This window comes from Staurois parvus, unplaced genomic scaffold (assembly GCF_062004578.1).
Source record: "Staurois parvus isolate SC_StPar_1 unplaced genomic scaffold, SC_StPar_1.0 ptg000175l, whole genome shotgun sequence".
Taxonomy (NCBI): domain Eukaryota; kingdom Metazoa; phylum Chordata; class Amphibia; order Anura; family Ranidae; genus Staurois; species Staurois parvus.
This window is the reverse complement of record NW_028317971.1, coordinates 14,506,632-14,521,359: the sequence shown is the minus strand read 5'-3', so window position 1 is coordinate 14,521,359 and position 14,728 is coordinate 14,506,632. Positions and strand designations below refer to the sequence as shown.

The following is a 14,728-nucleotide window of genomic DNA, read 5'->3' as shown; positions in this document are numbered from 1 at the left end:
CTAAACCTGCCCCTCACTGCCCTAAGGTATGCCCAATATAGAGTAAATTACAGGGTCAGTAGAGACTGTAGATTACAAATTCTGTGGAACAGTTGTAGAAGGCAGTTTTAAGTATTTTTCGGTTTTGTGCTGTAAACATATTTGCCCGTGTTGTATAAACTTGCATTTAAGACATTGTTTTTACATTGATACATATTAAGACACTTAAGATGGAAGTTTTGATATACAGAACTTAAAGCTTTTTGTTTTCCCACTGGGAGCTTTTCGATACATAAATCCTCTGCCTGACTGGCAAAACAGACCCTAGTGTGAGATATTGCAAAGCTATGGGCCAGTGTTTTACTGCTGTGCTTGATTTTTCTATATTGTGGAATTTAATACCTGCATCCTAGGAAGAAGTTCAGTCATGTGTAATTTTTAGTTCATGAACACTTTTTTTTTAATATTTTTAACCTTTCTGCCCGGCCAATAGCAGAATGACGGCCAAGTGGGACTCTTGGCAGCCCGGGTGAGCGTCGTATGACATCCTTCCTGGATTGCGCCTTGCATGTGGCTGTGGGGGCTGCACTGTGGCGAGATCTGTCACTGGCTGTGCACCTCGGACACAGCCAATGACAGATCTGTGTACTGGCCCATTGCCAGTACCATGTGACCTGCTATGACCAATCACAGCAGGTCACATGACAATTGTAAACAATGGATGACTTCCTTTCATGCCATCCATGCTATGCAATTGTCACTAGCTGTTATTGGTCAGTGATCACATGTACAGACTGGGTCAATCACAGCCCATCTCTGTCATGTGATTAGCTGTGGCCAAACAAAAAACCTGATTGAATCGATTTAATTCAGTTGAATGCTTGCTTATAACATACCCCATAATACAATGTTACTATGGTGACATACTACTCCGGTCAGTGTATTGAGAAAAATCTTAAAGAAAAAGTAATTTTTTTCGTACTGTCACCAGTTTTGTCCAATAATTTAGCAAAAATAAAACCCCCAGTAATGGTTAAATACCACCAAAAGAAAGCTCTAGTTGTATGAACAAAATGATAAAAATTTGAGTACAGCGCTGCATGACCATGCAATTGCCATTCACAGTAAGAGAACTCTGAAAGCTGAAAAGTGGCCTGGGCAGGACGGGGGTAAAAGTGCCGGGTATTAAGTGGTTAATTTACACTTGGGGAGAGGGGTACTGTTTACATGCAAAAAAAAGGGGATTTGTGAAAAGAGATTCACAGAAAAAGCGGCTACATAATGAACAGAATGTGACACTCAGAAAAATTTCCAAAAATTATGCTTTATTACACATATAAATATGACGTGGGCAGTTGCCCTGGTTTACCATCACCTCAGTAAGAGACAATACACACAGACCTAAAACCATATAAAATGACACCAAGACCGGTCTGAATGCATGTGCAACAGAGAAAATGACTACAGGAGTCTAAAGTCCCTGTAGCACAAACGCATAGGTGAACACTTCCCATGCCTCTATGCCTATATAGGCATAGAGGCATGCTTTTTTTCTTTTTGACGCATACTGTGCTTGCTGCATTGCATACATGTGATACTTATATCCATAGTATAATTTTTTGTAATTCCCTGATTAGGATATAACCATTATGGTAGGAGCTTAGTCTACATCATTATAACCTGTTTCATGATATACCTATGGTATAATTTTTGGATACACCTCCTTTGGGAAGTGTTTACCTATGCGTTTGTGCTACAGGGACTTTAGACTCCTGTAGTCATTTTCTCTGTTGCACATGCATTCAGACCGGTCTTGGTGTCATTTTATATGGTTTTAGGTCTGTGTGTATTGTCTCTTACTGAGGTGATGGTAAACCAGGGCAACTGCCCACATGTCATATTTATATGTGTAATAAAGCATAATTTTTGGAAATTTTTCTGAGTGTCACATTCTGTTCATTATGTAGCCGCTTTTTCTGTGAATCTCTTTTCACAAATCCCCTTTTTTTTTGCATGCCTTTTTTGGCTACTGAATGGAGACCATATATTGGGTGATACGATAATTTATTCTACAACCTCTTAACTATCTTTAGCATATGGGTACTGTTTACATACCTATACCTGTTTACATTCCTAATACACTTAACTACTGGAGATACTTTATTTTGAAACAATTGATGCATAATGCAGCTTTCTAGAAGCACAGCTGTATTATCTGGTTGATACGAAGTAGCCAGTTTGGTCCTAATGTAGATCACTTCCCTTGCTGGCCAAACGGTGCACGTGCAGTGAACTAGTAAAAATATGATTTTTTTTTTTTTTTTTTTTTTTTCCATCACAGGAAATAAAAAAAAAAAGAGTCCATATTGCTATATCTTGTCTAATTTTTTAAAATCTCCAAGTTTTCTCTTAGCCCTGTAATTGGGGTTTCTGTGAAGAGGCTGTTATCTGCAGTTCAAGGAGTGTCCATTAAAATACACTGCCTATCATTCTAATTCACCTCTCCACATGGTTGATCCACAGCTGGAAGACACTGCTCTTTTAAAGCTGAGTGTGATCATGTGCCAAGAGTTTGCTTCCTGCTATTCTCCAAGCTCCCTGCCACTGTTACGCCATGGGTTTATACTTATTTTTTAAATCTGTGTTCTAGTTTTTAACACTTCTGCACCCTTCTGATTCCTTTACATTGTCTTGGTTATGTGCTGTTGCCTGTATCAGGTTTGGACAAAAAAAACTTGGAAGGCTAGTGGCTTATAACCCTGCTTTTAACCAAGTCTGTTTTTCAATTTTTGAGGTTTGATGCCTTTCAATCAAATCTCGCTCTTTTCGCTTGCCTTTATTTTCCTTCAGGATGCTTGGCACACAGTTTTTCTTCTGTGACTTGAGCAAAATACTTGACACAGGAGTTATCCAGATTAAGCTTTCTTCAGCACCAGCTTTGGGGGGCCATACTTAAACCCTACCAGACTGGAAGATTGCAAGACTAGCCTGGATTGTTAACTTCAGACACTTTGCTCTGTATTGTGGTTCTTTCTAGACATTTGTTTACAGTGTTGGCTGTGGAGTACTTTCAAGGTTCAGAGCTGTGGCACAGCCTCTGGTGTGATAGTCTCGACTCACTTGGCAGGTAGGCCTCTCAATGTGAGGCTAGCTTGGCTTGTGCACTTCTGTATGTGGAAGTTTACAGACCTTCATGTACAGTTGGCCACAGAGGGCCTACCTCATTCCTTACGGTTGGGTGCCATTAAGAAATTCCCATCACTGTTATGTTACTGTGGTAACGGCTAAGGTTGAAGGATTAATCACTAGATCTGCTAGGGTGAGTGCTGAGTAGATGCACTCTGTTTTTTCTTTCTTGCCATTCAGCTGAGAGGAAGTGCCATCCTGCTATTGCTCCTATAGTACAAAATGGATCTCCGCTTACTGCACACCTGCAGTGAATTGGTCTCCTCTGGCTGCCAAAACCCTCGTCGGCACCAGTCTCCTATGTTTCAGTATTTAAAGACTCGTCTCACATTTGGCCTAGTTTGCGAATTGAGGTCTACCCTAAATACACAAAAGGGCTTCCTAGTGGTTTGTTCTCTGCTAATGAATCATTCTGTAAATGTGGTAAGCATGCTCTGGTACCTTCCCTGACATATTTTGACCATCCTGTGAGTCTGCAGCCCCTGATGTAATTTCAGATTCTCAACAGTAGGATGAGCTGATTCTTGGGTTACCACAGTCTTTCAGTGGACTCTGCATTTATCAGGATTAAAACCGTTCTTTGAATATTAGTGTTTGCCCTGCATTTAGAAGATCAGAATTTTGTAGGCCTGTCTTTTTAGTGCTCATGTGGCTGCAAAGACCTTTCCACTACATAAGCTGTTTGAGGACTTCCTCTGTGGATTGGAATACTTGAAAGATCCTTGGCCTGCACTCAAGACTGCACCAGAGCATTTCTTTCCTTGGGTAAATTCACCAATAGGTGGCCCGTACCCAATGTGTATGCTCCAGTGGTCCACCACTGGTGATTTCACAGATAGGAAATTTAATTCTCTTCTTGGTTCCCATTTAGTGCATCTATGGTTTAAAAATAAAAAAAAAAACTTTCCATGTTTTCTAGCCTACTCAAATGTTTGAGGTTTGTAAACTTTCGTAAGATTTGCATACTGCAGTAACTTCTTCACTATGCCCCATGAATATGCACTGCTGTCATATTTCAGAGCCTGTCTTCTGAACTAATTGTGTGCTGAGAAGATTCAGTACAAGAATTACTGCTGGCAGGCAGCAAGGTAGCATAAGATATATAGGCCCCAGAGATCAAAAGTTAAAGGAATGAGCAGAGGGAAAGCCACAAAACGTGCAGGGATTTTAGGAAGTTGAAACTGAAGTTGTGCTTTCCTGTATGTTTGTGTGGGCAACTGAGTCTGCTTCAGGGTAGTAGATCGCCTTGCAGTTTACTCATCTGCTAGAGCAATTGTGCATGCCCGTGAAATCGCAAAAGACGATGGCACCCAAAATTCTCCATAGGCAATATATTAAAGACATTCACAGGTCATTCGTTTTTAGGATTAACTGAACTATGGCACTTGAATAAATGCTCACTTCAATGGTCAATACCTTAAATGCGTGGCCTGATGTTTACGTAAATGTGTTCACCATACACTGCTTTTTATATGGGGTGTTTGCAGAGGTGACGGGGGCTTTCACATTTACAAAAATTATAAATTTTTTTTTTTTTTTTAGCTTACCTTTTCTTGCCATCACAAGGCCAACAAGTCCCCTATGTTGGTGTGGGTAGGTGACAGGTACTCTTTATGGAGACATTGGGGGCCCCTTTGAGTCTCCCATAAGTGATTGGATGGCTCTAGCGCTGCCTCCTTTGAGAGCCCATAAATTGGATGGCTCTAGAGCTGCCTGAATACTTCTCAGCTCTGACTTATTTCTGATTATGCCTGATTTCTTGCCAGCTCTTAACCCTTTTGCTGCCAGGCCTTGCGCTCCACTTTTAAACTCAGGTAGCCAGGTCATTATTGCAATTTTTTCCATTGCTTTTATTTTTCCCTTCACAGCTTTCAGAGTTTTTAAAGGACCCCCCAAACCATGTTTTATGAAAGCACAGAACCAGTAGACTAAAAAAAAGGTGCTACTAATTTTTTGAGGCCCTGTGATATCTGCGCAAATTCATCAAATCAATATTTTCTAAAAATACATTAAAATCCTTTAGTGGTTTAATATCAAAATTCCCCCTAGATTCCAACTAAATATAAGTAACTGTATTAAGGTAATAAAAAATATTTGTAAGTTTTAAATTGCGCCTTTTTGTGAAATGGTGAAAACTGAAGGTGTGCAAAACTGTAAATAACTACTCTAAAAAAATCTAAGGTTATCAATTTTTAATTACTGCTTTCAGAATTTTGGAAAAGACCCCCAAACCATATATTTTCTGAAAGCACATGACCTATAGAACTTTAAAAAGCTTCTGATTGTTTAGGCCCGCAAGAGTAGCACAAATGTTAATCAGATTGCTTTTAACCAAAAATACACTAAAATCATTAGTGGATACATCGCAAGATTTGCAAACTTCCTGCTAAATTCTAAATATGAAAGATAAAACTGTATTGGACTGCTTTTGAACCTGCGGACTGTTTCAGAATTATTTTCAGTGAACAAGGTTTTTACTTGAAACATTTTTTTGGAAGTCTTATTCTTATGTACTGCTTGCTTACAAAACTTAAGGTATGACTGTAAGAGGTGGGGTTATTTGGAGCGGACCTTCAACATTTGCTAATAATCAAACCATACATAGGCTGCAGCATTTAATCCAACTTTTTTAGAATTCCTGTGTCCCTCAATGGACTTTAGTAAACATTTTATGGGGATCACTACAGTTTCAGCAAAGTTTTTTAAGATTTGGGATTTTCAAAATATGAAACCATGATGGCTTAATCTGTAGATCAGATTAATCAAGTTTCCTGTAAGTGCAGACAGTCATGTCTTTGAAGAAACTTGCTATTCATGAATTGAGCACCTGAATCCTTGAACTGTATAGTTGGACTGACCTACATCCAGATATTCAAGCTAGTCACAAGTTTGGAGATTGCGGATTCTCATTTCATCATGTGTAGGAATTGTGACATCTGTGGCTTGTCTTGGACATGCTTCAATTTCATTTTTCTTAAAATAGTCTTTAAACAGGATAGAAAAATGCTTCAAAGAATGCACAATTTGTCAAGGCAGTTTTCAAATACAAAGCTTCTATATAGCCCTGAATGCTACTTTGTAAAGCAGTGTCTAAATCTGCTGATGTGTGGTCTTTGAATTAGAACTTGTAAATTTTAAGAGACTACCTTCTCTGTTGGTTTGGGAACATGGCTGTATCAAATCCCTCAAAGTCCACTTTATTAACAGTAGTAACTGATTGCAAACTTTTGTTTTGCATAACAGTTGGCTCCTAATGGAAAATACTGGGTCTGATCAATTGTACAAGTGTAATGAGCCTTTAGAAATGAAAGATGGTATTATGAATGTGTTGCCATAATTGACTTGACCAGTAAAGCTGGTCTTAGTAAAAACTTAAATTTTAGTGCAGAAGCTCTTTATCTTTCTTTAGCTGTGTTTAGATGTGTTTATATTATTGGGCAGTGTAAGGAAACGTTTCTTGGGTTAATCGAAATGTCTGACCCGGTTAATCATTTTTTCCTTTTCATCCTGTAAAGATAAGAAGTTATGGGAAGTGTCTTCACTGGGGACACATACAAAAACACATTTTAGAGTTGGGGCGTAAAACATTTAAAACTTTTATTGAGATGTATGCCTTCCTGGCCAGGTGACTGCACCCCCCATTTCATGTGCAGTTTTACCGGTATAAAGTGAGGAAGCAATTCGATCACTCACACAAAAATTTAAAAAAAAACTGAAAAAGTTTACTTAATGTTTTATTCAACAGTTTCCCTTGGCTTGTATATTTGTATAGTTTTAATGCCAAACTTTCTTTTTAGTGTCCAACCTTTAAGCGGGAAGCTGATGGTACAGAGAGTCCTGAATCTTTTGCTGCTGAAGCCAAATTCTTTACAGAATCACGTTTGCTGCAGAGAGATGTGCAAATTATTTTGGAGAGCAGTCACAACCAGAATATTCTTGGCACCATTCTGCATCCTGTACGTATTGGCATTTACTAGGATTTAGGCATGACCTGTGTTCAAGCAAATGTTTGGTTAAAGTGGTTGTAAAGGCTTGCTTTTTTTTTCTTCTAAAATGCTACCTTCTCTGTTCAGTGGTAATGCACAATGGCACCCCAAACCTCCTCTTCTAGTTCTCACCAGTGCTGTGTCTGCCTCATAGCAAGCTGCTTGCTATGGGGCAGACAGGACAACTCATTTCCAAGCTGGTCTATGTCTACAGACACAGCATGGCTCGGCACCGCCCCTCCTTGCTCCATCCTCACTAGATTTGATTGACGAGCCAAGGGCTCCCGCTGCTGCATCTGTCTTTTGAGAGGAACAGAGACCAGTGTCACTCACACAGGCACAGCACTGGATCGAAATTGGACTCTGGTATATAGGAGGTTGAGGGGGCGATACTACTTCTTAAACATTTTTACCCTAATGCAGGGAATGCATGAAGATAAAAAAAAGTTCTGCTACTTTAATACTTGGATATTGTGATTATCTTAGTTCATTGCTTTATTTTCAACTCTAATACTTTTTAATTTTAGAATGGAAATATCACAGAACTGCTTTTAAAAGAAGGTTTTGCCCGCTGTGTGGACTGGTCTATAGCAGTGTATACGCAGGGGTCTGAGAAGCTTCGGGCTGCAGAACGGTAAGTCTTCGAGCTGTATAATGTTGAAGTTGAGCTCTATTCAATGTTGGTATTCAGTGGGTTAAGGAATATTTTCAGTACTTATTGTACACTCATTCTTTACTGTGCCAGTGGACCATAGTGTAACCACAAATGCTGTAGTCCTGGCTTACAGTAAGAAAGCACAGTTGATTTTTACAGTTGGTCATCTATACAAATTGTGTTCAGGCACAGGGAGATGACTGCTGTTTAAAAGCTGAATTCCACTAAAAATTTTAGTGGGCTTCTGTGCTCTGAAATGGTTGCATGCTAGTTTGTCTATGGGAACATAAAAATATCTACTTGCCTAATTCCTTGCACCCACAGCTACACAACCAGTCCCCTGAAGCTGCTTTTTTTGCCATTCCCTTAGGCACTAAGACTACAAAAGCTGTTTAGTTGAAACTGCTAGTCCCAGACTCCTTAGGGGAGACTTGGAGTCTCATGGTCCTGTTAACACATCCAAACTTTTCACAGCCCTATTAACTCATTTTGCGAGTGTAGATAGTGGGCTATTCCAACTGTGCATCTAGCACCTCCATCTTATTAAAGCAATAATTATTCCTGTTGAGGATGTTTCGTTTTAAGGATCCTATAGATCAATGTTTGGAGATGTTCAAAAGCTTGCTTCCTCTGGCAGGCCTCGCATTGTAACCTGCAAGGGCTGTAATGCTAATCTGTCAAACATATAAGGTTAATGGACTAGGCCAGGGGCAGGCAAACTGCGGCTCTCCAGCTGTTGTGGAACTACATTTCCCATGAGGCATTGCAACATTACAAAAATGACAGTTACAGCTATGACTTGCAGAGGCATGATGGAACTTGTAGTCCTGCAGCAGCTAGAGAGCTGCAGTTTGCCCACCCCTGGACTAGGCTCAGGAAAAGCAGCCTGGTCAGTTGATATCTCCCATCTAATTTCTTTTTTTTTTTTCTTCCAAAATTTTTTATTGAAATACAAGACATTTGGGATCAGAGGCATGTACGGAACACAGTCCGCAAACATATAACTGATGCAATCTCCCGTGACGCAGATGGGTTGTCAGACATGTATTTTAAATATGTATTAAACATAAACAGGAGATCACGCTACCCAGTAAACAAAGTATAATAACAGGTTCGCAAATATGGATGGTAAGCAATAGAGGTATAGAGGATGCAAGTGTCAGGGGTAGAAATCGCTTAGGTAATCGGGTAGTGGGGGGGGGGGGGGAGTAAATAGGTAATGGCTGTTATGCCAACCATAATATAATATGGTAGACAAGCTAACAGGTAATATCCTTAGGACTTAACATACATTCCGATAAGTACAGTCCGTGTCGTTATTCCAGAGGCGATAACTTTGAACGGTATTCACGACCTTTAGACTCGTTTTAGTTATTCATACAGAGATTATAGAAATTGGTAGTTTAAAAGTGTTTCCAACACGCCCAAGTTTTCCGAAATCTCTCAGGGTGGTCCCTTGTCACTGAAATCAATTCCTCCCATCTAATGTGAATCTACTGTCTGAAATTTTAGCTGTCGTGTTAAGCTGTGGAACGTGCATGCAAAAAGCATTTGACAAGTGTCTTCAGAGCTACCCTGAACACCCTCAAGTTTCACTGGGGGTGAGATTACTTGTTTACTGCAGCAGAAGACTTCAACCTCAGGCAGAAAGACATAACCAAGAGAGGCCTAGAATTGTCTTGTGTTAATCAGACTTTGACCTCAAAGTCCTAGACACAGCTGAAGCCAGTTTTTCTTCCCTAGATAAACCTGAAGTTCTGCTCCAGTTTGCAGTCTAGAAGTTGGGCCCTTTTGCCTCCTGCATGAAACCTGAGGTTGGTGGTAGCCTTTTTTGAGGCAGTTCCTTCGCCCAGTTTCACACCAAAAAGCTACAATTCAGCATCCTGCCATTGTGGGACAAATTAAGTTTCTGAAGAAACCAACTTGAAGCAATGCCCTCTGTTATGGTGACTGAGGAACTAGCTCTGGATTTTAAAAGATCCTACAGCTTCTTGTAGAATCTTCACAAGCGATGCCAGCCTGGCAAGCTAGGGAGTCCTGGATATCTCTGTGCAAAGGATTTAAATGTTTGAGAAACCCTGTTTCCCAATCTCTGAGCAATTTAGTTGTCCCTACAATGTAGCACATCTTAAATGAAGGGGCCTTGATCAAGATAGAGTTGGATAACTCCTTAGCAGGGGCTTGCATAAACTGTCCGAAAGTAACGAGAAGTCTTGCTGAGGAACAAAATAGAAAGAATTGTCCTGAGCTGAACTTTTGTGTTCCAACCCTGTCTGCCATTTACATCCCAAGTGTGGGCAGTTGGCTGACAGCTGGCATTACCTGGACTCCAAGGAAGGGGCCCAACACCTAGGGGTGTTTCAGGATCTTTTACTGGTCAGGGTCATCTGTTATGTACTTCGTGGCCTTCAGTTTCCACACAATTGGACAGGTTTGTCTCCCAAGTTAATCCTCCGGTCAAAGCATTCTCGGGGAGGGGTAGCTCTGGTGGCTTTCCTTTCCTCCATTGATACTTCTTCCTTGTTAGTGCCACTGGATTGCTATGTAGTGCTGCAGATCTCAGCAATTCCCAGGTGCCAGGTCACCATGGCCCACACTGCTGTTGAACTCCCAACCCCCCCCTTCCCGAGCTGATGGAGTGGAGGATGCAGCCTCCCGCACCGACCACCCTGTCCGTCCACACCACTGAGCCCTCAACTGCAGCGGTGCTCCCTGCCAGAGGACAGGAGTCACCAGGGCCACCAAGTCTACGATTCGCAGACATCAACTCCCCCCCATCCTGTCCTGCCGCTCCCCCCCCCCCGGTCCTTTCCTGCCGCTCCCCCCCCCACGGTCCTTTCCTGCCGCTCCCCCCCCCCCGGTCCTGTCCTGTCGCTCCCCCCCCCCCGGTCCTGTCCTGCCGCTCCCCCCCCCCCCCGGTCCTGTCCTGCCGCTCCCCCCCGGTCCTGTCCTGCCGCTCCCCCCCCCCCCTTCCGAATAGTCTGAATCCTGTACCCATCAAGCCATGAGTGAGAAAATTGGATGTTTGTACTTGCTGGAAAATCCTGGGAGTTCACTGAGAAGCACAAGTCTCCCCCATTTATGGTCTTTCCCTCTATAAAACTGAGGCTTGACTAAATTGCTATCATGCAGTTGGAATTGTAGCCGTAGGAATTGTGTGAATAAGGGTGTGACAGATGAAAGTCAGATGTCTGGGTCATCATTACAGCCAGAGGTCACATTGCTGCTGGTTAGCTGGGAAATACTGCGGTTAAGTGGGTGTTACGAGACTGATGCCCAGGGAAGAAGCAGCTCAGAGGCTGCTAGTCTTACAAAATGAAAATAAGCGGCACTAAACCCTCATTATGCAGTGATTTCCGTAGCTGTAAGTGTATTAAACAGTTTCTATGGTCATATTTTTAAATTTTATTTCTACATTATATTTTAATAGTTCTAGCCTATGCCCATTAATCTGATTTGATCCTAGTTTTTAAGCTTTGTGAAAATGTCCATGTAACGGAACCGGACCCCGACTGCACTAGGGTATTTCCGTTAAACTCCCGCTTCCCTGTCCGAACACAGATACAAGATATATACACAGGGCTGGGCAATACATTTAGTAACGAGAGACACAGCAGACACCCCCCCACCAAGCCAATACACAAACATACATCCCATAATAGTTTGCTCCCAAGCAACACATTCGAACAATGGGACAACCACATGGCATTGAACAATGAACAACCGCCACACCCCACCTATACATGTCTACACAATAGCAGGACATTTCATCCTGCACCCCTAACAGACACAGGGTGACTTACACATAAGAGGGATATGGGGAGCTGAGACGGGGGTCTCCCCACCCCTCCAAAGAGGGCTGTGTTCCATGGGCCCCCCACCCAAAGTGACTCCCGTCACATATCTCCCCTTTTGGCAGGAGACTTAACACAGGAGTAAACCCCAGACTGTGGACTCCGAAGTTAGTCTGTACTTCCAATCCCCCAATGCCAGCACCCGCACAGTACCCCAAACAAATTGTCCCACACAAAGCATTACTCTCCCAGCCAACTTCTGCCTCTCTCGTAGAACATACCCACCGCTGGGGAGAAGTACGGGCTGGTCCTTCTCCCTGAAGTCTTCTCAACCGCTGGAGAGTAGACAGGGCGGCTGGGCTGACTCATTCATGCTGTGGGGGATCTGGGCCGGCTGCGCAGCATCCCTGTGGTATCCAGGTGGTGACTGTAGTTGCTAGGCAGAGGCCAGCGGCGCTCTGCCCTGTTGCCAGCACTTCTGCTGGGGACCCCACATCTGCTCCGGCTAACCGTAGGGGAGGGAGACTGGCTTCCTCCACTCCCAGACTGTGGATCTGCTGCTGGGATGGCATTCCTCTGTCACTGTCCCCCTGGTGCACAGATCCTGGCTTGGGAGGGAAGACAGTTTCCTCCACTCTGGCTGACTGTGGGGGAGGGAGGACAATAACCTCCTCTCCCTTCTCCCCCTGGGCCTCTGAAACTACCACAGGTGTGGGGCAGAGGTCCTGGACCCTCTGTCCGGTTGTCAGCGCTTCAGCTGGAGAAGTTTCTTCTACCTCCAAAGATGCTGCTGGCAGGAAATCCCATGTCCCTGTCAGTGTAGGAGAAAGGTTGTCCACCTCTTCAGGGAGACTGAAGCTGTTGGTACTGGGTACAGCTCAGCAATGTTTGGCCCTGTTGCCAGCTCTTCTGCTTCAGGCTCACTGGCTGGTTCCTCCTCAGCTCTTTATATACATATTGTACATTCACATCAGTCCCTAACCCTCAAGGAGTGTACAATCAAAAGTCCCTAACTCACATTCATACATATACATATACTAGGGCCAATTTAGACAGGAGCCAATTAACCTACCAGCATGTCTTTGGAGTATGGGAGGAAACCAGAGTACCCGGAGGAAACCCATGCAGTCACAGGCCTGAACTGTTAATGGCCCTGATGGTGTTCCTTTGGGTATACAGGTATGCCTGCTCCCCAATGTCTCTTATTGGTATCCCTCTTAGGCCCTGTTCACATCTGGCGTTTTTGGGATCTCAAGCCAAATTGCTGCAATTCTGCCTTTGATCTCAAATCATATTGCAATAGTGGCAAAACACACAATGTGTGTTCGGGTGCCATTAATTTTCAATGGCACCACATTTAGATAAAGCTCCTTCTTGGGCAACAAGCTTCTCAATGCAGTTTGCCCTGAGTGCAGCAAGATTTATCGTGGCAGAACCACACCACATTTAAATGCCATTGAAAATGAATGACACCCGAACAAGCGTGGTGCGTTTTTGCCACTATTGTGCGATTTAATGTTCCAAAGCACCAGATGTGAACAGGGCCTTACAACTGTCTATCTGAAAGTGTATTTTGTAGCTTTATTCTTTCAGTCTGAGAAAATAGGTATGTGTAAAGAGCAGTAAACCACGAGAACAGCATCATTAAGCTGTATATACAGGCTACATATTGAATAATGAGTTAAAGCTCCCTCGTATGAACCACGCAAGGCTTCTTATAGTATTGTCATGCTGACAAGCTTTGTGCTGATCAAACTGGCAAAAAAAATCTTAAATCAGTTTATAGTACATTTCTAACTCAGAACCATACCACATTGTGATTTTATTATTGCAAGCTTGACTTGATAGCTAAAGAAAAATGATACTAAACTGCAGAAACAGATGTTTGCTTTCAGTGTAATTGAGTTTGCTTTTAGGTAAAACTGCAGAGGTCTGTTCCAGCATCTTGTGATTTGTGACACAGAAGGGAATGCAGATTTCAAGCCAGTTCTGTAGTGTTTTTAATGAAGTCCGTCTTCTTGAAATTGCTATAGGTAGCTTGAGTGGCAAACAATTCTGCAGTTTGGTATAACAAGCTAAACTTGTACAGTTAAAGTTTTTAATTATGTAAATATTAACGTGAGAAAAGCAGGTGGTGTAATGCTATAAATCTGCTCCTGATAGTATTCTCAGATGTAAAAAAAAAATCAATCCCTGCTTTTCAGAGCACATGTAAGATCCAGTTCAAATGAGAAACAGAATGTGTATTGCAAAGAGTGCAGCCAATTTTGCAAAGGGCTTTGTCATTTTATACAAACCATAATTCATTTGTAGAGAAACTGTGACAAATTACAAGGTAGAAATTGTATGAAGATCTATCTGGGCTCTTGCACAGTCTTTAAGGTTTATGGGTGTACAGAATTTCAGCTGTGGTGCCCGGGAGCCACAGCTGCAGCACATTCCTGCCCATAGACATGCATTACAAAAAACACCAGATGAGACTGGATGTAAATGCTGACTTGTGTTTACATTTGCACAGGCGTATGTTTTTATTTAAAATGGAAGTTCTGAAAAATGCCTGTATGTGTATAAATGTTTTTGTGTTTTTTGTTTTTTTAAATGTATGCTTGGGCAAAAATATGCTACAGTGGTAACTGTCCACTGCGACATGTATAGCCAAAACTTAACTCTGTATGCCTACATGCTTTATATATGGCTGCATGCAAGAGCCTGTAAAGTGGAACTTCAGTCAGAAAACTAAGTCTTGTTAAATCACTTCAGGCTGGCTCCTTTTGCAGATATAGCTATGCAAAACATATAAAACTAAGTGCCTATAATATTTAAAATCCAATAATATATCACTCTGCTCTGCACATTCTCAGTTGCTCTCTATTTTTAGGCACTCTGCCGAAATTGTAGAGGCCAATCTATTGACAGGCTAAAGATTTAATACTAAGGTCTTCAGCAAAATGGCAGCCTCCAGTAAGAAGACATGGGATAAATGGAGGCAATTTACAGTGTACACTAATTTTGGTAGCATAATTTGTGGAATGTACAGTAAATATAAAGTATACACACCCCTGTCAAAATGTCAGGTTTCTGTGATGTAAAATGACAGATAATTTCAGAACTTTCCCACTTTTAATGTT

The 14,728-nt window shown here is 42.0% G+C and overlaps 1 protein-coding gene across 1 annotated transcript in view; it reads left to right on the top strand.

Moving 5' to 3' along the window:
* The window catches only part of SND1 (staphylococcal nuclease and tudor domain containing 1), a 987,097-nt gene that overhangs the window by 68,341 nt on the left and 904,028 nt on the right, over positions 1-14,728 (top strand). Inside the window, exons 7-8 of the mRNA XM_089676965.1 lie at positions 6,963-7,121; positions 7,679-7,785. Of these exons, the coding sequence (XP_089533091.1) occupies positions 6,963-7,121; positions 7,679-7,785 (266 nt within the window). The remainder of the gene's footprint in view (positions 1-6,962; positions 7,122-7,678; positions 7,786-14,728) is intronic.